General features: G+C 38.9%; 1 protein-coding gene across 1 annotated transcript in view; it reads left to right on the forward strand.

Annotated features, from left to right (window-relative positions):
• Positions 1-8,762, forward strand: part of SKOR2 (SKI family transcriptional corepressor 2) — a 42,628-nt gene extending 33,866 nt beyond the window's left edge. Inside the window, exons 8-9 of the mRNA XM_069468017.1 lie at positions 3,044-3,109; positions 8,044-8,762. Of these exons, the coding sequence (XP_069324118.1) occupies positions 3,044-3,106 (63 nt within the window). The 3' untranslated portion in view covers positions 3,107-3,109; positions 8,044-8,762. The remainder of the gene's footprint in view (positions 1-3,043; positions 3,110-8,043) is intronic.
• The last annotated feature ends 17,486 nt before the right edge of the window (positions 8,763-26,248 follow it).

Genomic DNA, 26,248 nt, shown 5'->3' on the forward strand with positions numbered 1-26,248 from the left:
CAACTTGCTGACGGTGGGAGCGCGATGCATCTTCACAGAGAAAGGAATGAGAGGTCTTTATCGTTGCTCTTTGGCAAAGACATGGCTCTTCAGTGAGATGGTCTTTTCTTGGAGGTTCTCCAGTATTCATTAGGACGGGAACTTGCCCAGATTCCTACTGTCTAAACCGAGGGAGTTTTTAAAAATATGATTTACGTCTTTTTTAAAAAAAGTGGTTATTAATAGAATAGTTACGGTTTTGCACTATGTTTTTAGAAATAGATCTTTGGGCCACTAGAGGATTTTGGTTCTGTGGCTAAAAGGATTTTGGTTGTGTGGCATCAGGGGACTAGATGCAAGTCTGAACTTCCGTGGAAGCTGACTTAAGATTCTCTAGCAGTAGACAGACTTTGACTATTGTGCATCTTTTTTCAATTATTGATCTACTCGTGTGCATGCTGATGATGCAGTCAGTTGTTCCTTAGTTGTGTAGCCTTCTTCTTCTCATCTTTCTTTCCTTTTGATGTGATGACTTACCTAAATGTGTGTGACTAACTCTCTGTTGGCACAAACTAGGAAGTTACATTTTTTTGGTAAGACCCCAATACGGTTGATCTAATAGAGCCAACTAGGTAATTTCGATGTTACATAATACCTCAATATTTTTTTTGTCCATGCTAATCTTGGTGATTTCCAAGTTGGTCAAAATGAAAAGAAAGCTTTTGTAAGTCCTATTGTAGGAGATATTCATGGAATAACCAGCTTAAATGGAGCCTCTAGAATCCTGAGCTTCCAAGTTGGGGAGTGTTTGCTGAGGTGTCTATAAGTCCAATATTGCATTTTATGGAATTGAATCATATGAATTGTAAGAGGCACCATCACTTTATGAATCGTAAAGAAACAAGATCCCAACTGTAATTCTAAGATACTATCAATTATAGTAAATCTGATTTCAGAAATGTTAAAATGTGAGGAGGGGAAAGTGAATCTTGGAGTCAATGAAATAATGTAGTTTCCATGAACAACTGGGCCAGCTGCTAATATAATCTTGATTTATCATTCATGATTTAGGACTTAGGATTTAAAATACATAATTCTAAGCTCATAAATTTTGCTTTTTTGTCTCTCTTATTTGGCTTTTACTTCATGTTGTTTTAATGAAATAAACATAAAAGTCAACATCTGAGTGGGGATAATTCTTTACACCAATTTTAAGTTCCAGTTTGGAGCTTTGGGAATTGCCTGTGCTTATTTGGAAATGTCCTTTTTTTCTTTTCCGTCTCAGCTTCCTACCCTAGTGAAATGCTATATTGTTTTTTTCTGAAAAAAGAAGGAAAAATACATTTTGACTTGGCTCTGAAATTCCCTCATTCAGGCAGCTTTCTTTGGGTTAGGATGAGTAGTTTACTTGCTTTGGTGAGACAGCCCGTGATGATGTTAACTTGCCTTTCATAGTGCCTGGCACATAGCAGACACTCACTAAATCTTTGTGGCAACTAATCTTAATGTTGAGAACTCTTTCTAAATGTGAGAGTGTTACAAACACGTTTTATCAGTAACTCTTCATACCCAAAAGTTTACATCATTTCTTGTTATCCTAAATAAGAGGATTCCATTCAAGGCTCTTTTATATCATGCATCTAAAGATAGAGGTGATCTATGTGCTTTGGCACATTGCAGCATACACCATAATGGAAAACCAAGATTCAAGGGTGTCTCTGTTAATAGCAGGTGTAGCATAACCGAGAGTGAAAAGAAGAGGTAATTAGAGTGGGTCCCTATGTAACTGTCCTTGTCATAGTTTTCTATCTGATCTCAGCTCACACCCTAAAATATGAGATTAGTCCACTGAACTTTTTATGTTACAAATGAATCATTAATTTCATTACTGTGATCAATGCCCTGATCAGATATGTACCTATCAGATATTTTTATGTTGTAGTTGTGTATCAAAATAGTGAGATGGTTATTTTTTCCATTAAAATACTGTTTAATTCAACTGACTAGTTATTATGGTAAAATCATCCAGCTCATCTTAGTTACTAGCATTATTGTGGATTCATACATAGCTCCTTCCCATTAATAGAGATTCATATGTGTGGACCTATGGGAAATGAGAGCAAAACATACAATATGCTGGGAATGTATATAACAGTATTCAAAAACATTGCTAATTGAATGAAAGTAATTTTATTTCCCTCATTGCTTTTACTTATTTCATATTAATTACATTCTAGAAGAATGAATATTTATTTCTTTAAGTGTAAAATAGATTCAATCTTTAGGGTCCTGAGGTTAGCCTTGTATTGATGAAGGTAAGGTAGGTAACGTGACGCTAGGGTACCTTCACTGGGGCCAGTGGGGAGACATAGCTAAATAATACATGTAGTCCAATTTCAACCATTTCAGTTTTCTAATTAATAGTAGCACACCAAATGTAATAATAGGCTTTTATTCAAAACCCTGGTATTCAAATGCACCTTTCAAATTTATCCGGGTAGAATTCTCAAGGTTTTATTTTCCATTCAGTGCAGTTATGTCGGATGCTTCTTATTAGGTATTGCGAATTTACCCAGAGTAATAGTTGTGTTCACTTAGTCTTATTTGTGATGTATAATGATAGCTAATTTTAAAAAGAAATCACTCTAATACAATGAAAGGTTACATTGAACTAGTTGGTAATCACATTCGTGTTTTGTGACCTTGGACATACATTGTAACATCATAACTCAGTTTTTATACCTAAATAAAAAATGATAGTAATACCATAATATTAAATGTAAATTTAAAAAACCTTTTCAAGATGAACTGTCACACACTAACGTCAGGGCCTAATTAAAGCAGCAATGCAGTGTGATCACCTGTTCTGTCCTCAATGTACTTTCTAACATGCCTTCAGAGTGCTATACCCCCGAAGTCCCATACTGCTGAGCAGATGGAGACCTCTCTTCCTCAGGGAGGATCTATTGGCATTCAAATTGTTAGGCATGATGAAGGGTCTCCATTACACATCTGTCTCCAAATTTAGCTTACCTGGATGCTTCTGCTTGTTTTTATCTTATAGATCCCCTATGCAGCAAGCTTGATCAGGAAAGAAAAGCTTGGCGCCCATCTCAGCAAAAGCTAAAAGGTGAGATCGCCGGAGGAAAGAGATTTTCTTAACTCTCTGTATTGTAACTGCTTGGACGTATTACTTTTTGATGTGTTTGAAATAGCCCAAGGGATTGGTCAAATTGCATCCTGTGTTTGAGTTAATATACCAATGAATTTCCTTATGTCTGGGGATGAGACTTCCTAAATGAACGTCCGAGTGCTTCTTACAAATACCATGGAAAAATTCCTAAAACTAAGGAAATTCTCTATTCCGTATGCAGGAAGTGATCTTCATTCTGCTTTAAGATCTTCTGCTCTTTATGTTTCTATCTGACACCCTGATTACGGCCTCTCTAAAGGAAACTGAAGTGTCAGAGGTCATCCTCATGGTGTCTCATTTTCTCTTTCTCTCCTTTGCTTCCAAAAAGTCTTCCCGAAATCTGACTTTCAGTAAATGACTGCAGATCATGATATGAACAACTGGAGACAATACAGACCTTTGAGACCTTCTGCTCTAGGAATAGTAATTCATTCTTTCCCTAAACCAATAATAGTTTCTCTACAGCTGAAACCAAGTTCAAGGTCACGTCCCTGGCAACCATTTAAAAGACAATTTTTCTATATTCTTAAGGAGAAGCAGACAGTGAAAATCCAATGTCTACAATCACAATGTACCTAAACATTTCAAAAGCAACTTTTTGATTCTATGGAAGAAGATATATGTAATTATTAGAATTATGGGAATGCAAAAACTAGGACATTATTGTTTCTGTAACAGTATGGTGGGAATGACCTAAACAATAGGAATTGCTAAATCAGGAAAAAACTCAGATTCCAGAAGTAGCATTTGTTAGTGCTCATGACCAGCTAGGACTTTGGCCATGTATCAGTTTGATCCACTCCCATCAGAATGATTCTTCCCACTTCTTCCCTTTGGAACACATTTTCAACTTAATAGAATTTATTGGCAAAAAGAATTCCCTACCATGTAGGCTCATGGTTCTTTTTTTTTTTTTTTTTTTTTGTCCTTCATGCCTCTCTTCTGTGTATCACAAGTCTCCTCTACCATAGGCAGATGACAATCCTACTTCTTGCCATCATCTTTATTAGTGGTAATCTTCAGTATTTGTCTCAAATAATGATGATTATGTCAAGTTTCATCAGTCACTCAAAACCCTTCCCAAACAGCCTTTCATTCATATGCTTTCCCTTAATTTTACACATGGGGAATTGAGACATAGAGATAAGAGATGTGACATTTTGTGTCCATATTGCAAAGCTAAGAAGAGACTATAGGACGCCCAGCTTTAGATCCAGTGCCCGCCTTTTCCTAATGAATGGACTTCTTGTTCTCGGAGAGCAGATGATCCTGCAACAGGGATGCTCAGATAGTAAGTCATACTGTTCCCATCCCCATGGAGTTATACACACATCTGCCTGTGAGTGTGGCTCTGTCCCATATATTAAAGTATTTTTATTAAGTCTGAAGTTGACTTTGGGCAATTTCTTTATCATTATAGTAGACTGGATTTGCACCGGCAGTGTGAAATGAAAATTTTACAATATTCAGATTCAGTAAATCTTAACTCAGAATATCAAGGTAATCAAGGCAGGAATTAATTCCAAATTAATTCCGATAATCTCCATATGTGTAATATGAAAATGTCAAACTGGTTCTTTTTCAAATCAAAGAGAAAATATTAGGATGTGTTTTTAAAATAACCTTTTTATTGAAATGCAACACAAATTCAGCAATGTCTATAAATCATAAAGTCATACAAACCATGAAGCTTACAAATCAAAACTCTGTGAATTTTCACAAGATGAGCTCACTTAGGTTTGCAGCACCCGATAACAGCCTCATGACCCTGTAGAGTTTCTCCTACCCCCAAGCCCCAACAAAGGTTAATTTTGCCTGTTTTTGAGCTTCATGTAAGTGATGTTGAATGGAATGTTCTCTTGTGTCTGCTTTGTTTTACTGAGTGTTTGTAAGATTCATCCATTAGAATGTGGTTTGATTTATACTTAGGAACTTCAGTGAACTCTCTTTTTACCCCTTCCCCTTCCCCACCCCATCTTCCCTGCTTGTTAGACATAAGCCCATCTTGCACCTACAAAATGAAAACCCACTGCCCAGAACCCACCTTTCTGAAAGTGACATAGTGTAGAGCTAGGTGGAAAAAAAAAAAAAAAGATTGATTTTTGTTTAGTAACTAATGCTTCCTCCATGCTGATTTTGTTTCCATCCTTGCAGACAACAGGGATTTCTCTAAGTAGACCCTGGTGCTTTCAGAAGATTAGTGGTTACTTAAATGCTTAGCTAAATCAGCCAAGCAGAGAATCACGACCATATTGTTAGAAGCAGTCTCTGATTCTCAACATGCCAGTCCTGTAAGGAGTTACCCCAAGAGAGATTACAAAATAAAAATCATTACACCAAGGGAGAGAGTCAAATTCTGTCTTGCAGAGTGACCACAGGTTTCCAAATTAGGGATTGATGCATTAATGTCTTACACAAGACTGACCCTTAAGGTACTGTGCTGTGTTCTTGCCACCCAGTGGATTCCAATACGACTGTTAAGAGGAGGAAGCTTTTCAAAACCACAGGCAATCCACTTAATAAGCCGAGCAAGGGCTGCCACATATCACTGCTCTACAAATCTTTGTTACCCTACATTAGAACATAAGAAATGCCATGTTGAATCACAATAAACGTTCACCCAGGCCAAGATACTGACTTCCATTGAAAGAGCCAAATTGTTGTTCTAAATAATATTAACCTCAAAATTTAGGCATATACACTGAAGACTCTTAACTTGCCCTTGATAACTCCTTAAAGATCCATGACCCATGGATTTACCTAAACCTTTCTTCCACTGAGGTATTGTCCCCTTTGGGGAAATGAGTTACATTTGTTTAGCTACCAGCTATGTAAAGTGTATTTTATTTATTCTCAAACTCCCTCCTACAACAACCTCTGTTAGGTCAGACATTGTACTGCTCTGTGTATTTGCTTCATCATGAGCTTGTGAGTACAATGGAAAAGATTTGAAATATATTTCAAAATGTTATGTGTATTATCCTTTCATCTTGGCCCATCTTTAACACCAGAATTATTCCTGATGGCCCTCCTTACCTCTAGTTATTTCTATGACCCAGTTCCTGCACAGACACCCCAGTGTAATCTGTGTGAAATCTGTACCCCAAATAAAAATGGTATGATATTAATGCCAATTTAATTATTACTTTACATTTATTTTCTTTCAAGCACCTTTAAACATTTTGCAAAGATCATTCATGCTAACTGGTTGAAACACCCATTTCTTTCAGAGAGAAGAATTAAATCATTTTACATAAGTAGGAAGTGAATCATGGGAAATGGGTCTCGCATAGTCATGCAGAAACCGATCGACCAAGCTGGGAAGGATAATAACTATCATTTATTGAACCCTAACTATGCCAGATGGTGGACTAAATTCTTTGCTGCATTATCCTTGCAACTCTGTAAGGTGGATCCCAGTGTTACCCCCCATCGCATACTTGAGAACATTGAGGCTTGGTAAGGTCACTTAGCCATCAAGTGACAGAACCAGGTTTCAATCCAGGGCTATTTGACCCTAAAGCCACTCTTTGCATTCCTTGGATCCTTGGGCTGATGGTGTAGGAGACTAAATCTGACACTACCTTCTGATGTTATCTTCAGTAACGTCATTTAATCTCTTTGAGTCTCACTCTTACCTATAAAATGTGGGCGACTGAACCCAATCAAAGTCTCTACCAGCTCTAAAATTTTGGCTGTCACTTTTGCATGCTGGTCTTCTGCCATATCCTCTGTCCTTTCCCCCAAAGGAGCTGCTTTTATTAAAGCCAGTTCAAGACCACATATAACACCCAAGGGCAGGACCCACCTTCTTTTGCCTGATGTCTACATTTTCTTCATCACTAACTGCTACTTTGCATCCTTCTGGAGAGTCTGAAAATATGATTTTTTCCTTTCTTAATATCTCCTTCTTTGGTAAACTCTCATAATTTGTACATCACTTCTGGAATAATTGCTATAAAAATAATAATGAAAAAAAGTCTTAAAAGGATATTGAAGGATTGTAATTGAACTTTCTCTGTGTCTTCTTTCGTATAGGTCAAAGATAAAGCATGGGAATAGTATATCCATTTCTCTCATCTTGAGTCAGGCATAGAGGTTCTTTCAAGAATCTCCACTGAGACTAGCCGTGTGCCCCCCCATTCTATTAATAAGCACTTCGTGTAGATTATCTTAATCTTCCGAACAACCCAGATAACTTCAGATAAATATTGCTACTTTCACCACCTTGCAGCTGAGAAAGTTGAAGTGCAGAAAGATGAGTAAGTTGCCTGTGGTCTCACTGTTGGAAAGCGGCAGGTCCTCTGGCTCTGCAGCCCATAGGGGCATCATGGCCTAATTCACGTCTTCTATTATCTGTTATAAATATGCAGTTAATAACCAATCTGGTGGTTTCATTGATTTTGAATCACAGAACCTCCCCTCATACTTCTACAGTTGCCCTGACACCCCAAGACAAGAAAAATATTAAAATGTAACTTGGACCATCCCACCAAAGCCAGCAGCGCACCAGAGCATGAAATTCTGTCTTCCCCTTTCACTGCAGGTTGCCTTCACGTTTGCCCAACAACTAACCTGAGCTTCTAGAACCTGGCTAAATAGCTTTACTGTAAAGAAGGCACATCAAACCAGCCCACTCTGATTTCATAGTTCTAGTTTGGCTCAATGTCATCAGAGATGCATAATCTAAGATAGCAGACAAACATATGTAAAAAGGAAGACGCTTTCATACTCTCTTTTTAAGGACTTTTATTCAAACTGTCCAAAAAATGTCTTCTCTTAATGGTATGCTAAATATGACTTTAAATGTTTTTAAATTATCTGATGGTATGATGCTCAGCTTGTCATTCCGTGCTTTTATCTTATCCCAGGTGCACAGAACTACTTACTCTTGTTCTCTTGTAAGATACAGCCTGCCACTGAGCACTTCTGACCTGCATAAAGACTGCGAATTGAAAGAAAGGGCTTGGGAATCAGGTTCGGGAGACCCTAAGGACAAGTGACCTCAAAACAGCATGGACAACCATGTAAAATAGACTGTAGCAGCCATCCATTAGTGGGGGGAGGGGGGAGCCAACCAGAGCCGTCAATGCTTGTTGCATCTTTTGGTGGAACCAAAGTTTGAGTCTTTGTGTTTTTAAAGGACAGCTGAACCCGGAGAGTGGGAAGTGCTGTTAGCCAACCAGGGTGGGAAACCCATGGAAGGTCCCAAGTGGTCTCAGTGCCACACACATGGAGAGGGCAGCTCTACAAGACTGTCTTTTGCTTTCGAAGAAGTGATTCTTGGTGGAAAGAAAACACAAGACCTGTCCTAGGTGTGGGGATTACATTTCGACAGATGGGAAGGCACCAGCCGAACAGATCTGCTTTTCATAGCAAACTGAACAGACTTCCACGTGGCCCCTTCCTCTCTGGTACTTTGCCTGCTGTATGAATGAAGATTGTATTCCTCTGGAAATATTTTACAGTTTAATATTGAGTGTAATTAAGAATATAATCATGTTATCAAAAATGGTATTTAACTCTGTTGTAGTTTCTTTAACATTCATGTGGATAAAAAAAAGTCTATAATAAAAAAACTATGAAGTAATAGTTGTGTTCATGTAGTTAAATGCACATTTGCTTGGGGGTGACTAAGATAAACGAATACTTTTTAGAATTATTTTGGCACAAATATATTTGAATAAATTATTTTTGAAAACAGAATTCCTTCAAAGATGATTACTAAAGGCTAGACTAGCCTTGGGCCATTGTCAGCATCTGGAGATCTGCACATCCTGTTAGGATCTTTGTATAGGTAAAGGAACGTTCTAAATTCCTGCTAGGTCTTCCAACAGCGTTGGTGATGGAGTTGATATTGTGCCTTCCTCCTTACTGTGGTGTGAAATCCAGGCCCCAAATTCTGCCTGTCAGATGAGAGAGATGGAAGGGCCAAAATGGTGGCATCTTTGCAGTCAAGAGTTCTAAGGTAATGCCAGGCTGCACAGAAATCCACCATGGATGACCTCCTCACCTCAGGTTGCCAAAGATGGTCCTGACTGAAGGAGCATCTTACCATTGGTATCTCTCAACAGATTGCAAAAGAGTTTTAAAATGCATCACCATTGTATTTCATACCCCCGCAGCTTTATTATCATGAACTATCCAGAAACTTCACAATTTACTCTTGAGATAAATGTTCTTCTCTTGGCTGCCACATTAAGAAACCAAAAAAGAGATACTCATTTGTCGTTTTCTTCCTAGCCAATGAGGGATGAGAAGCTTTGTCAGTGAAGGGATATAGACGCACTCCTGGAGTCTGAGGACAGGTTCCCAGCGACCACTAGCGGAGACTATTATAATACAAAGGTGCTGTGACAAAGGATGCTCTCTTTGAGCTGTTCTTCCAAGAAAGGCCTGGTTCTAGGCATGGGACTCACATAGGCCCATGGCACAAGTTTCCAAAACTGGCAGCTGTGCTTAGGAGGGTAATCTGAGCAGTCAAGTTGGAGAACCATTTTCTCCCGTGTAAGCACTGAATATGCATAAGGATGGAAGCCCAGCATCCTTCGCTTTGTACTTTAAGCCAATGATATCAGAGGTGACAGAAAATTATCTAAGAGGTCACAAACCTGGCTTCATGACCAGCCACCAAGAGAGAGCAGAAGTCATTTTCTGTAGAACCCAACGCAAACTCTGGGACCAGACAGGTTCTCAGAGCAAGAGCATCAGCTTAGCTCAGGAGTTCAGAGAAAGAGGTAACTAGCAGATTTGCAAAGGAAGTTGTAGTCTTAGTCCTGCAGCTGCATGGATTGGCAGTGTAAATCAGCCTGAAAATCATTCTTTTCTTTCCAGTTGCAATGTTAAATATCTCAGAGTTAACAGTGTTCAAATATCAGCAAATTATTCTGTAGGAAAAGCGAAATTAGAACCAGATAACTTGACAAGTATGTCTGCAGAACCCTGGAGTTATTAACTGGGGCACAGCTCAGAATTGAGTTAATGGCGAAGTTTGGTATGGAAGACCTTTGCCCTCTGCTGCTGAGAATGCTAAAACTGCATTGGTGCCTTCCCATTCTCCACCTAAATTCCAGGGTCCAGAGAAGCCCAGCTGTACATCTCTCTGAGTACTAAAGGACTCCTGTTGACCTTATTCTCATGACCTTACAGTCTCCTCATTTCTCAAGGTATTTTATCAGACCGAGTCTCTATTCCTTACAAGCACTGGAGCCTAACAATCCTCCAAGCAACCATAAAGTTACATGCCAAAAACCAAAAGCTTCATAGAAAAAGTGTCAAGGAAATCTGACATATGATATGGAAACATGTCATTTACCCCATATGTTTTCTCATTAAGAATAGTGAACAACTCTTTCCTATTCTAGTAATATCTGATGCTTTTAAGTTAGAACAAAAAGAATTTCTTCCTAAAAGTGGATGTGATTGGGTTATCTGAGCTGCCTTGTGGAAACAGACAGGACATCCATCTAAAGTGCTGCACGGGGCTAAAAATAAAGCCACTCTTCAGAAGGACACGCAAAAATTCTCGGCTCCACAAAATGACAGCAGAAAAATGCCATGCTCTTTTCTTTGACTATTTTGTCATGTCAAAATTCCAAGGTCAATCCAAATACTAGCTAATGAAGAAGACAGGTAGTGCAAATAAAATTCTCTATTTTAATTCCAAACTAAATTATAAGATCAGAAAGGGCTATAGCAAATCAAAACAAAAATCCTGGCTCAACCAATAAAGCATTTCCTGTTGGGGCAGACCAGACATTTCAGACTGATGCTTTCGATCCTCAGAATGCCTGAGTAAATTGCTCGGCTGTTTGCCACAGGCAAGGAGAGAGGGACATCACACCCCAATTTCCTTAGATCGAGCAGTGAGTGTGGCCTCAGCTCTGTGGATAATAAAGGAAGAAGTCTCCCCTGGCTACAGAGGATAAGATCAAACCGGCAGGAGCTCTTTCATTTAAGAGTGAGAGTTAAGACAGCCTTGGTCAGCAGTGAGGAAGGTTAGAGAAAAGGAACACTGTCGGCGTGGTTAGGACGCGTAACCACTGTCATTTAATGGGGTGCTTCCAGCAGACTCCAAGCCCGATGAAGAGAGCTCCTTTGTCTCTCTCTACACAGTTGAATGCACGAAGTCTGAGCATCTTACAAGGCGCCCTTTAGACAACCCAACCGTATTTGTAATTATACACTCTTTTGTGGGATAGATGTGTACTGCAAACTTCATGAGGGCAGGCGATGTTCCGCTCGCTCCCATCTCCCTAATGCTCAGCACAGTCCCTGGCATGTAGCCGCTACACAAAACATTTTTGTTAAACAAGTGATTGGATCTCATTTATTTTATTTGAGCCAATCACAAAGGCAGATCATTTCACTGTTATCACTTTAAACTCTCAAAGAATGCTGGCATTTCATCTGGTTTCGAGTGGCTGTATGTGGCACATTGCTGTTAAATAGTTGCCATCCAATAGTACCCATTCTCAGGTGGCAGTGCACCTAAATAAAAGACTACCTTTTCTAGGTTTATTCACAGTTAGATACGGCCATGTGACAATTTTCTGGCCAATAGGATGCAGATGGAAATGTGGAACTTTTGGGAAGGTCCCTTCAAAAGAGCTTGACTTGGTTAAAAAGTATTTCCTTTTCCCCTTCCTTTCCCTCTTTTCTGATGTCTATAATATGGATGGGGAGGCCTAGTAGCCATCTTGGGCTGTGGGATGATTTTGCAGATGGAAATATGCTAGTGTGGCCCAGAAAGATAATGGTAACAGAAGCCTGGTCCCTGACAACTGCTGAGCCACCATTCCAACTCTGGACTGCCCATTTCCAAATTTCTTTTGTATTGAAAGGAAATAAGGTTTTATCTTATTTAACCACCGCTATTTAGATTTCTCTTAACTCTGATTACAAAACCCTTTACTCTATCTCAGGGCTCTGATCAGCCAACAATAGCATGATTTCTTATTTGTATCTCAACTTCCCAATGCATATTTATGTTGTTTATTTCATTCTATGATCTCATTGGCCCTTTGATTTAACTAAGGAAGGTCATTGGCCATGAAAGCTATTTGTTTACAGAGCCAACCCCAAATCCAGTTCTTCTTACTGCTATGGCAAGATTTTCTTGTCTGTTTCTTGGCCTTACCATCACACTGAGCCAGTCTTTAACATCTCTGATATCTCCCATTGCAGTGTAAGCAGATGAAAATCGGGAAGAAGGTAGACCTGAACTTGGTCTGCTTCCCAGGGTAGGGCAGGAGGTGGGTTGAAAAGGTATACTGTCCAAAAGGCCTCATAGGTTCTGCTGTGATACAAGCAAAGATGTGACCAGGTGTGTAGCCAGGACTCAGGGAATAGATCTCAGCAGCACAGGCAGGCTCAAGAGCAGGAGGTTGTCAATCATCACCATTCATTATAATAAGGCTCTGCGCTCACATGGCATTCGTAGGCAGATTCTATTCCTGGGAAAACACACCACTGGGAGTAAACAGGGTGGCAAGAAGCAATCCCAGTCCTATACATGGGGGCATGATGGGCAGAGAGCTCTTTGGCTCAGGAACTCTTGTGGGCATTGGCTCTCCTAGTCAGAGGGGCAGCAAGGTAAGCTTGGGAATTCAGGTGATAGCTCTGGGACCCCCAGATTTGAGCCAGTGACCACCACATAGGACTGAGAGAAACGAGCTAAGGCTTCTTAGATACAGCATGACTCCAATCTTGATTTGGGTTCCAAAGCGGTGTTGCAGCTTTAGGAGGAGGGAGGGGAAGGGGGCTGGTTTTGAGCTGAAAGAGGTGTTGAAAAACACTGAAAGCAGAAATACCTCTCTGTAGATGGCCACTTGTGTCCATACCAGCACAAGTATACATAGAATTCAGGGGAAATACATTCAAGTTACCTAAAGTAAATAATCATTCTGAAAAGCCATGACTCTGTGCTGAATTAAGAACTTCCCTGAGAGCCTTGTTAACATCTGGAGTTTTCAAATAATAAAATTCATTCTTCACATCCAACTTTTACATCATCTCACTATTAAGGACAGCGGCTTCCTGGATGATTGTTAACGATGGTTTTCTTTATTATATTTTAGACCATTTAGCAAAGTTTATTGATTTATACTTCCTTGTAATTAGTTGTAGAGATTAAAATAGCTTTTATGGCCCTCTAGGGATTGACTTTTTAAAGAATCAACATTTCCCCCAAATTGTGTGCTTTAAAACATGGTTAAACACTGTTTGAATTCAGTACTAAGCCATCACTGGCGAAACTGTAATTTTATATGTAGTTGCTTTCTCATCCCTCCACTTACATGGCACTAACATCCAATTACGTGACAGCCAATAATAATAGCAGCCGTCAACTTTTACTGAGTGATTACAATAAGCTGAACATTGTGCTACGTGTCTTAATGCATTATTTCATTTAATCCTCTCAACAACCCTATGAGGTAGGGACTAATTGAAATTTAAAGGAGTTAAGCTACTCAGCTGATTAAGTGGCAAAGTAAGAATTTGAAACTAGCATCATTGTGACTTCAAAATTTCTGCTTTTAACCACGCCATTGCTCACTACCAAGTGAGCCAAGGAGGACCCTGTCTACACATAGGTGAATTGGCAGGCCCAAACTGACATAATTTGAAGGGTGCTGGAAGACCCATCTTAAACAAAAGTATCTCCCCTCACCAATCTCACTTGAAGCTGAAATTCCACTACTAGCATGATTCCTTTGGCTAAGGGATTGTATGTTCCTGGAAAGACAAATGCTCTAAGACAATGCTATGCAAAGTATGATCTATCAAAGAGCTAACACTATAAAACCCTTAGAAGAAAACATACAAGTATATCTTCATGACCTTGGGTCAGGCAGTGTTTTTATACATACAACATCAAAAGCACTATGGACAAAAGAAAAAATAGATAAATTGGACTTCCTCAAAATTACAAACTTTTATGCTGCATCAAGAAGTGAAAAGACAGCTCAAAGAATGGAAGAAAATATTTGTAAATCATATATCTGAAAAGGTATATATAAATATACACCTGTATATATAAAGCAAGCTTACAATTTGATAATAAAAAGACAAATAACCCAATTAAAAAGTAAGCAAAATATTTGAACAGACATTTCCCCAGAGAAGATATACAAATGCCCAATAAATACATGAAAAGATGTTCAACACCATAAGTCATCAGAGAAGTGATCAAAACCATCTCACACCCACTAGGATGAATGAACCTACCACAGTCTTTCTTGAACTCTGCCTTTTCCTCAAGCTGCTGCCCCTTTCTCTTTCCTGTCACTGCCAATTCCTTCATGACTAGGGGGAAGACAAAGATTTCTTAGACACACAAAGCAATAACCCCCCCAAACCAAAAAACCAACTCTGATAAATTGGACTTCATAAAAATTAAAAACTTCTGCTCATCATAAGACCCCAAGAAGAAAATAAACATGCAAACCACAGAGAAAATACCTGCAAAACGTATATCTGACAAAGAACATATATATCCAGGACATTTAAAGAACTCCTTCAACTTAATGAAATTATGAAGCAACCCAATATTTTTTAAATGAGCAAAATAATTGAATAGACATTTCACAAAAGAAAATATACAAATCACCAATGTACATATGAAAAAGGAGACATAACTGGTATACAAAGGATCATCAGAGATTGTTATGAACAAATATATGCCAAGAAATTGGGAAACGTAGAAGAAATGGATAAATTCCAGGACACACACAACCTACCAAGACTGAACCATGAAGAAATAGAAAACCTCAACAAACCAGTAATGAGTAACAAGATCAAAGCTGTAATAAAGAGTCTCTCATCAAAGAAAATCCTAGGACCTGATGGCTTCACTGCTGGATTCTACCAAACATTCAAAGAAGAACCAGTACCAGTTCTACTCAAATTCTTCAAAAATATTGAATAGGAAGGAATACCAAATTCATTTCATGTGCCAAGCATTACCCTGATACCAAAACCAGGCAAAGACACAACAAAAAAAAATTACAGGCCAATATCACCGATGAACATATAATAGATGCGTAAATCCTCAACAGAATACTAGCAAACCTAACTCAACAACACATTAAAAAGAGCATCCACCATGATCAAGTGGGATTCATTCCAGGGATAAAAGGAAGGTTCAACATACACAAATCAATAAATGTGTTACATCACATTAACAGAACCAAGAACAAAAACCATATGATCATTTCAGTAAATTCTGAAAAAGCATTCAATGAAATTCAACATTCCTTTATGATAAAAACTCTCAAGAAACTGGGTAAAGAAGAAACATATCTCAAAATACTAAAGGCCATATATGACAAACCCGTAGCTAACATTATGCTGAATGGGGAAAAATTGAAAGCTTTTCTTCTAAGATCTGGGACAAGACAAGGACGCCCACTTTCATCACTTTAATTCAACATAATACTTGAAGTGCTGGCCAGAGCAATTAGGCAAGAGAAAGAAATAAAGAGTATCCAAATTGGAAAGGAAGAAGTCAAATTATCCTTGTTTGCAGATGATATGATTGGCTGGAGAAGGTGACACATGAACTGAGCATTAAAGAAAAAGAAGTTGGCGAAATAAAGTGTGAGTGCAGGAGAATGAGATGGCAAGGAGGCGGGGGAGAATGTTCTAGACAAAGGAAGCAACACTGTATTAGGGTACTCCCATGGGCTATTGGTTAGCTATTGATGGAATAAATCACTCTAAAACTTACTAGCTTAAAACAATGATTTCTTATTTTGAGTCTGAACAATGAGTCTGTAGGCTGATTGGGCAATTCTACTGGTCTCCACTGGGCTCACTCCGGACAGGTGGGTGGGGGGTGTGCTCACCTGAGACAACGGGGATGGCTGGGCCTCTCAACCATAGTCTTTTATTCTGGGATTTTTCATGCCATGGAGGGCCCTGGGCAGTGTTCCAAGAGCGAAGGCAGAAACTATAAGGCTCCTGGAGGCCTAGGTTCCGGAACTTGCATAGTATCACTTCATCTGCATTCTGTTGATCAATGCAAGTCCCAAGGCCAGCTCAGATTCAGAGTGGAAAGAGGAGCTGCAAAGAAGTTTTGGCCACATTTAATCTACCATACATGTTGCACCATGGCATCACCTCCAAAATCCTACATTGAAATGTACTACTTTCTAATCCCAATCCCAGTCTTTCTGCATTTGTATCTGCCTCTTCCAGACTTCCAGTCCCTGACCTCTCCATCTTCCCAGCTTCTTCCTAACTTTTCTTCTCTCTCAATACACATGGTTGAGCTCTCCTCTTATCTGCCCGCATCATTCCTACCCAGGAGCTGTGGGGTAGGCAGGTGGATAGGCAGGGCCGAAATTGCACAATGAGGAAGAAATCACACAATCCACATAGACTGGCAGACTAGCCCCAAATAATCCCAACCCTCAGCTCTCAACTCCGCCTGACAATGTTTTCACCCACTCCTGGTCAGCTCCTCTCCCGCTCAAGCTAGTCCAAACCACTGCTCCACAAGGTCCGTACTCAGACTCATCCCTCACTCTCAGCAGATGGTGCTCTCTTCTAGTTCATTATGGAGTCATCAGACATGACCACTCTCAGCTTCCCATTCCCACCTACAGAAGTAACGACCTTACCTTCTCCCCTTCAGTTTCAAAGAAGGAAGTTTTCCCTTAACCAATTCAAATCTCAGCCCCTCTGCCAGTGCCCTTGACCCTAGACCTGCATTTGGATTCAGGGAGTCTGAATTGAACACATACAGAGTGAGTAGCTGGTGGCAGGAGGGCATAAGTCAGAATGCACACAGAGAGAAAGAAGCAGTAAGCAGAAGCCGTGAGACAGAGTAATTAATCAGCAGCAACTGAGAGGAAGCAGAGACTAAGTGAGAGAGAGAGAGAGAGAGAGAGAGAAAGAGAAACATTCCCCCAATATCTAATATCTCTAAGCATCCTTTTCCTGATATATTTTGTTTTCTTCCTCCACCCTCACACCCCAACTGTCTTTCCTGAGTGTACACTTGGCTGACTCAACAAAGACTAATAAGGGAATGTTTATAAAGAGAGATCTTTTCTTTAATAAACTACATAAATAACAACAGACATAAGAAAGCCCTTGGGAGACACTAATTAATTCTCAGAACTCCTAAGAGGTTGTCTTCCTTTAGCATTAAGTAACAAGGAGGGAAAAATCTTGGCAACAACAGATGGGTGCTTCATCTTCTGGAACAGAACTTTTTATTATTTTTAACTCTCAATAAGCCAAGGCTAATTGACCCATGTAGCTGATCCAGAACCAGATTGAACTGGGATAGTATTTTCAAATATCCAAAAGCTTAAAAGTAATATTAGAAAGAGAGATATGGTCTGCTTTGTACCACCACTTTTACCTTGAAAATTTTTTGATGCTACCTATTGTCTACACAATAAAACCCAAATCCTTATTTGTTCTTCAAGGCCCTATGTAATTTGGACCCAGTCTACATTTGCCATCTCACATCAAGACTCCTTTCCTATGTTGGCCCCCTATTTCTGACCTCCTTGTCTTTGCTGACCGCATTTTCCAACTAAGAAGGACTTCCTTCCTTCCTCTCATCTTGCCTAAATTCTGCCCAATCGCCAAGATTCTGCTGAAGTCCACTCCTGGCCCTGGTTCTCCAAACCCTCAGATTTCTTCCCTTCTCTGAAACCTGTCAGGGAACGTGGTTTTCTGCATCAGTCACTTGGCTTTCTTGTCTGCTGCCTTGGGTTTGTTATTGCTCTCTGTGTCTTATAGGTGCCCAGTGAGACTGCCAACTCCTTTAGGGCAGGTACAAACAGTCCCTGTCCTACATTGCACTCCTCTTGGCTCAATAAAAGTAGCTGCTCTTTAAGTGTTTTCTAATGCAAATGACTTGGATGCCTTAAAGGTTCTAAATTTGTATACAGGTTTGTTGAGAACTATCAGAGCCTGGGGAAGACTCAATGCAGGGAAATGTGGCTGACCCAGCCAATCTTCCCTGAGCCATGCTCCACTCACTCATTATCAACATTGCCCCCTTCACAATCTCTGCCTCTCCTTTGCTTAGACAGACAGATGCTTCTTGACTTTCAAATATATTGCTTAGCTTTGCTCCAAATCCAAAGTAGGTTAGCTCCACCAATACCAAGAGATGACTTGGGCAGTTGTTTGCACGGTGCCACTGGGTTTAGGAATAAATGAACCTACTACAGTCTTTCTTGAACTCTGCCTTTTCCTCAAGCTGCTGCTCCTTTCTCCTTCTTGTCACTGCCAATTCCTTTCTGGTTTTTTGTTCCTCCTAGATTTATTCATAGGGGGCCACCTTCAACTAGACTTTATATTGGATCAAGTGTTTGTTGTTCTGCATTTTATTTTGTTGAGTCCCAATTACATTTCTAGTTTTTTATTGAGAGAAAGCTGTGCCTTTAAAAAAAAAAAAATTTGTAGTTAGGGTAGATTAAGAAATGCTGCAGTAACAAATAAAACCCTGAAAATTCACTCAGTGACTTAAATTTTAAAAGTTTATTTCTGGAGTATATCACAGTCCAAGGGAGGTCAGGAGAAAGTTTTCCTTCTGTGCTGTGGTTCTGATAATCCTGACATCTTCCAAGCTCTCCATTTAATCCACTCCAGCCAGCCAGCCAACAAAGGAAACGAAAGACAGTAGAGAATATTCCTTGTTTTTTAACTGCCTTACCCTGAAAATGAAATTTACATTCTATTGGCCAGAACTTAATTACACAGTCCCACCTAACTGTAGGGAACTTTTAGAAATGTAGACATTTAGTATACCTAGGAAGGCTCTAACTGGAAATTGTCAAACACTGATAATTGCCACCGTACTATATGACTTACATCTTCTATTAATAATTGCTTTATCATTTTATCTATTTCACTGAATCTATTTTTATTTCTATTTTCTAAAAGAGATTCTTTATGGAGCACACTGACTTCTTGTTCTAATTTGGATCAATGCTTTTTAGGACTGTGGCTTACCTCCCATCTAAGATTCTTTTTGTTGACTGCTTAGTTTAGTTCTGCCATTTCTTATGACTTGTCTTCTTTTTGTTTTTTACCATGGTATTGCTGGAATATATCTTTTAAATAACTTTCTAAAAAAGGATACATGAAACCTATTTTCATTAGAATATATGTTTCTTAAGGGCAGGGCCTCTGTCATGTTTGTTGTTGTATTAGTATTGCCTAAAACAATGCCAAAGTAGGTACTCAATAAATATTTACTGATAGAGTAAAAACTTTCTGAGTCTTCTATATGTTTAAAACTCCTTTTAAAAAATAATTTTTGTTTAGAAAATGATAATTTTGTCTTTGTTTTTAAAATCTTTATTTTTACCCTCACCATTAGTAGTAGTTTGGTTATAGAATTTTATTTTTTTAATTTATTTAAAACATTTTTTATTTCAATGGATTTAGGGATACAAGTGGCTTTTTGTTACATGGATGAATTGTATAGCTGTGAAGTCTGGGCTTTTAGTGTACCTGTCACCCAAACAGTGTACATTACACAATAGGTAATTTTTCATTCCTTATCCCCTCCTACCCTCCCACCTTCTGATTCCCCAGTGTCCATTATACCACTCTATATAACCCTGCGTACCCACCGCTTAGCTCCCACTCATAAATGAGAACATGCAGTATTTGGTTTTCCTGGCTATAGAATTTTAGATTCAAAATTATTTTCCTTCTAACCTTTGAAAGAAGTGTGACATTGTCTCCTACATTTGGTTCTAATTGGTTTCTTATTTCTTTATAGATAACATTGTTCCTCCCTGAAGCTTTTAGAATCTTCTCTTCCAGGTAATGGACTTTTTAAAAACCATTTAACCTACTCAGCACCTAGTAGGTCCTTGAACACTCATGTTCTTTTCATATCTGGAAATTTTTATTTCTTTTATTTACTATCCTGCATTCCTGTTCTTATGAAACTCCTATGTTTCCTGTTTTCTGTTTTTCTGTCCCATATTTTCTGTCTTTATGTTTTTTCCCGTATTCTGAGAGATTTCCTCAACTTCCCGTGAACTGTTTTGGAGAGCTATCAAATTTTTAATTTTGAAAATTCATTCTTTTTATTTGATTGTTCCTTTTAAAAATTCCTGGAGGAAAAAACCCTGTGTTCAAATGTCTCTTAAATCACTTTTATTATCACTAGTTAGACTTCTTTTTTTCTGATTTATCTGTGTCCTCTTCTGAAGTCAGTTTTGCTTATTTTTCATAGTAGCCTTTCTTTTTCTTGTTGCTGGTTTTCATTATATGTCTCAGTTGCCTGTTCATTTCTAATAATAGTGAACTTGAGTCCTGGAAGTTCTGTGTATGCTTGTGAAAGTATGAAACCAGCAGTTCAGCTGTAGATTGAACTATTAGAAAATCATTAGTCAAGCTAACAGCCTCCCAAATGCCACAGTAAGAATAGCCCCAGCTCTCCTTGATTAAATTCCCAAGAGGAAAGTCCTTTCGGTATTCCCCGGGGGCAAACGCCAGACTGTCTGCCATCTTGTCCAAGCAGGTTAGCAGTCAGTGCTGGGAAGGCTGTCTGCTGCATATGCAAATCATCAGCTGATCCACATGCTTGCAGCTCTGCTTCTCCTTCTGGGTCTCTGTAGTACCTGCTAACTCTGAATTGGGAGCATTCTTCAGGACGATGACTTCCATCTTCACTGCAACCCGTTCTGGTTCCTTCAGGGCCACAGCTTTATCCACTCTGTGTCAACTGTTGATATGCCTTCTGCCATTTTCTGTCTTCCAGAGATTGTTGAAATTGCTTATGTTCTTCCATATCTTTACTATTACAAATGTATTTTCTTTTTTTATTCTTCTGTAATTTAATGGAGCCTCAGGAAGAAGTGAAGACAAATATGTATATTTGGGGCACCATCTTGAAACGGAAGACAATCATCTATTTAAAAGCTCCCAGATGGTTCTATGATCGTCTGATCATCTATGATTGGACGATTGGGAGACACCAACCTAAACTATCTTTTGTTCTCACTTTCCCTTTATTTTAAGCATTTACTGGTGCATTTTTCTTACTAGTTGATGATTTTCTTGCATTCTATGATACATTTTTCTTACTAGCTGGTGATTTTCTCCAGAGCAGGAACATGTTGATTATTATTTGTGCTCAGTCCACTGCACTTCACCCAACCTCTTGCACAATGTAAGGCACATCTTAGAAGTTTACTACATTCTCATTGAATAAAAGCATGAACAAATGAATGAATAAGGGAAGGAATAATATGCACTTGAGTAAGTAGTTTCTCTAGTTTTTATTCTGACTTTATTCATTTAGATGGTATTTTTTGATATAAAAGTAGTTGGCTATATATAGACATTTGGGATTAATCCCCTTTTAAAATAGATGCAGTGACTCATTTTTGTTTTTTAAAGAAACTTTCTATTTCCAAGAGCTCTATTTCCAGAAACACTTCATAATGCACAAGCTTTCAGCTTGCAAATGGCTTCATTTGAGTCTTATACCAGGAATAGCTTGTATGAATCCATAATCATGAATGAAGCTCTTCTTGTGGGATTTTCCTATTTTGGTCCCATGCTTACCTCAAATAGAACCCATTTGGATGAATTCTGCTGCCATAAACCCATTTAAAATCAAGGTTGCTGTTGTAAATAATAGTATTAAAAGCAAACATTACCTCAGTCATCATTGATTCATATCTCAGACATAGACAATAAAATAAATATATCTATTAAAATATATTAGCAAGATAAAAACGTTAAAAACCATAATCCATTTTTGTCAGTCTTCAGAGTGAGTCTAAATTTTTAATAAATAACTTGTATCAGCCTTATGTTGATGAACTATTTTTTAATGAATGCAGGAATAGAGAGGCTGACATTTAAAAATAGAAAGAGAGCAAAGCCAACAGATTTATTGAAGAATTATTCTAAGATCTGACTTGTGAAAAAATTTTTCTTTAGCCCATACCTGATTTTTAACATTGAGTTGATAAAAGATTTTAGTCAGATTAAACAGTGACTGCTTTCTTCAATTAGCAAGCGTTTTTATTTTATACAGATGATTTGGGAACTGTGGGTAGCATTTCAGTCAGTCAGGACTTTGGAGACACAATCAGCAAAATCCAAAATGTGTGAAATTCTATAGAGTAAATGACAAAATTATAAGGCAAAGGCAACCATACAGGTAAAAGTCAAAACTTGGGAATTCAATAATGCAATCTCTCATATGTATACGGACTGAGTCTGGGACTCAGGATTTTAGCTTTAAAAGGTCAAGTTTGAATACTGCATCTACCCTGCTCCCCACATCTAATTGGGGGCCAAACCTAAAGATTATCCTAGATATAATCTTAACCATTGCTCTCCCTGCACTAAAGGAGCTTTATTGACAGCACTTCTTTGATTAATGTCAATTAACGAAAACATTGACTCCATATTAGTAGTTACAAAGAAAGTTTGTGGCAAGGTAGTCCAAGACACCAAAGTGTGCCATCTATCAGTCCAAAGGGAAAGTGACATAAAACAAAGCAAAAAATGCCTTGAAGAAGAAAATGATAAGGAGACATCTGTATCTGAAATTGGAAAAACAAAGTTTCATCCCCAACAGTAGCGTCTGATAAGGAGCTAACATGAATACATGAAGTCTCATCAAATAGACATTATAAGTTCAGCACCAGACAGCCAGTTCTAATTTTAAATAGACCATAACCGGTCATTTTTTTCAAGCAGCTAAGATGCAAAATATGCATTTTACTCAGTTTTTTGTTTAGGAATAGATTTTTTTTTTTTTTACTGTGACAACTATTTTATAAATATATAATTAAATTTCCAGGCTTTTGAATTTCTTTAGAAGTAAGGACATCAAAGGAAGAATTCTTTTTCAGCATATAATCTGCTGTTATCAGCTTAGGCTAGAAGCCTGGATTTTTGAAAAATAATGAATCAGATAACACAGTACAATTATTTGTACACTATATTATATTTTAAGCTGCTTTTGCTAGATCTAGAGATTTTTGGAGCTCAAGGGACCTCAGAGATGATAATCACCTAATTTTATAGATGAAATTACAGTGGCCCAGAGGTTAACCTGATTCTTTGGACAGTGAAAGAATTGGATCACGTGAGTTATGAGCCAGTGGTGGCACAAAGGGGTAGTCATGGGGGGCTCCACTCCAACCTCCACTCCATCCATGCTATAGTCTCCAGTCATCCCTCGTGCCTCTCTTCTTCCGGTAAATGATCTGGTAAACACTGTGATTCACTGCACAACCAAAGCTTTGGAACAAGTTTTCCCAGGCACCACATCTTCCTACCCAGTCTGATGTGGAAATCCTAGAGTGGCCACTCTCCGCTTTCAGGAATAACTGTTCTTTATTATTATGTCTGAATGCTGTGTTCCCCAAAATTCACATGTTGAAACCCTACCCACAATGTGATGATATTAGGAGGTGGGGTCTTTGGGAGCTGATTAGGATTAGATGAGGTCATGAGTGCCAAGAGTGTCAAGACAGTGTGCTTCCTCTCTCTCTACCATGGGAGGATACAACAAGAAGTCAGCAATCTGCAACCTAGAAGAGGGTCCCCACCAGAATCCGACCATGTTAGCACTCTGATCTTAGACTTTCAGCCTCCACGAGTGTAAAAACTAAATTTCTGTTGTTTGTAAGCCCCCCAATCCATGACATTGTGTTATAGCAGCTTGAAGGGACTAAGACTTTCACCATCACCGGTGTCTAGAGTTTTATGGGCCTTGAAGAACAGGATTTGTTGGTATCCTGTTGTTTTCTTTCATTCCCTTTATTTTATCTCCATGTGTCTCTCTCTACCTGACTTGCACTTAAGGCCAGATTTTGTAGATAGTGTTTATGTACATCTGTGGGAAACAGTACATCTCTTCTTCCCTATAGGCATTAACTAGTTGGCCTATTTAAGCTTAATTTCTTCTTGGGAGTTTAGCTAATTATTCTTTTTTTCTTTTTTGGCCAGTATCTTTTCCAGCAATTGCAACCCACAGCCTTCCAAAGTGCTTTCTGGGACTGAATGTGGTGCTTTTTCCCTCTTTTATCTTAGGGTACCCTGTGAAGTTCAGGAAATGATTACTTTGTATACTTGCTCATAAACGATATCTAAAACTTAACATAGTTATTAAGTTTTAACATGGTCTGGCTCAAGCCTCTTATTAATGTTCTCAAAGGTAAACAAAGCCAGATACTTAAAGTGGTAAGGACAGATTTTAATCAGTAAAACACTATTGCAATAAGGAAGAGAGTCCGGTGTGAACTGAATTCAATTTGCATTTGTACAGAAGTGACTGGGCACTTTAAAGGGAGAGTGAAGGAGTAGGAAGTGCTGAGTGGGGCCTCAGTAGAGTCAGGGAAGTGAAAATTTACAAATGGCTGGTAAGCATAAATGCAATTCGGCCAGCTATGTCTGTTAGCTGTCCTCTCTGAGAGACTGGGAGATAGAGGCCCTTTCCTTCCTCTGACTACATTTCAAAGGAATGGCTTTCAAGTCCTTGAGAAAGACACTCCTGTGTTCTAGATGGTACACCTACATCTCACAGAGACAGAGGAAGGATTCACAACTGTGACCCCTTTGTAGTAAATGCTCCAAGAAGGGGAGGTTTGGACCTATCCTATGGAGTTGGCTACAACAAACAGTAAATTCTTTTGGCAGCCTGGAGCTCTTCAGGGAAACACTGTAAGGGAGGGGCGGGGGTCATCTTGCGGACGCAGTTGCGAGCTGTTAAAAGCTTCTTAGTGTTTAAGTCTTTCAACATGGACAAAATCTGTAGTTTTACAGGCCAAAGTTGAGGCCCGGTCAAGAAGAGGGCTCAGAGGATCCTGGCTGGCGTTTGGTCAAAGAAGGAATGTTTCTCACTGTGTAAGACATGTTATTTTATTTTAACTTTTTAAAAATTTTATTTGTCAATGACCACTATCTGGGTGACGGGCACACTTATAAACATGACTCAAGCATTATAAAAATGATCCATGTAACCAAAAATATTTGTAGCCCCGTAATACTTTGAAATTTAAAAAAAAATTGTCAAAGCCCTTGAAAGGGGCGGCCTTGCAAAAGTAACAGGAAAATGCCTCATCCCACAATCTCCCCAGTAACAGTTAAAGATCAATCCTATGAGTTCTCTCACTAACAGGTACCCAGCAGGAGTTCTGTCTTGCACAACTTCTGAAAAGAGCTGAATGGACTGAAAAGAGATGTTCAATCTTTCTTTCAAAATTATTTTTTTGAGAATCTGCCTTTTTACAGTCTAAAGAGTTCCTGAGCGAACAGCAGGGTGCAAGCTCCAAGCCTCAACCATATCTTGAGGACAGAGTCATATCTCCTGTAATAACCCCTTCTCCAAGGACAGGCAGGAGAGCCAACTCTTGGACTTTGACGTCCTCGCAGTTTTGTTATCTACCGGCCGCCAAGAAGAAATGAAGGAGCAGGTACAGCAGTTTCTTGACTGTACCCTGCCATTTTTACAACCCCCTTTAAAAAGCCTCAGTAGCTAGTTTTCTGGGCTAGCACATTCTTCCTCTTTCCACCTCTGTGCTGGTCCTTTTCCTCCTCCCCAGGGAAACGTAAATAAATCTCTTCTTTCAAGAGAAATCTTTCTTGACCCACCCCATGAGCACCTACTAAGCTTTCCACCCTAACATCCTGTTCCTTCATCTGTAAAATGGGAATATTATTAATAACATCTCAGACAGCTCTTGGGAGCATCTAACATAGCGCCGTCCGATACAAATATAAAGAGAGCCTCATATGTTCAATGTCTTCATAGCCACCTTAAAAACAGAAAAGCAAAAATAGGAAAAACTAAGGGTGGTAATATATTTTATTTACCCCAATATATTCAAAATATGATCATTTCAATATATGATTAACATTAAAAAATTATAGGGATATTTTATATCCTTGTTTTTGTTCTAAGTCTTTGAATTCCGGCGTGTATTTCACACTTGCTGCAGCTCTCAATTCGGACCAGCAGCATTTCGGGTGCTCAATAGTCTCTTGCGGCGACCGCGTCCAACAGCAGCGGTTAAGGGTGGGCGGGTCTTAGCCGGATGGGGGCGGAGCTTCTCGGAGAGT

Source organism: Eulemur rufifrons, chromosome 5, assembly GCF_041146395.1.
Source record: "Eulemur rufifrons isolate Redbay chromosome 5, OSU_ERuf_1, whole genome shotgun sequence".
NCBI lineage: Eukaryota > Metazoa > Chordata > Mammalia > Primates > Lemuridae > Eulemur > Eulemur rufifrons.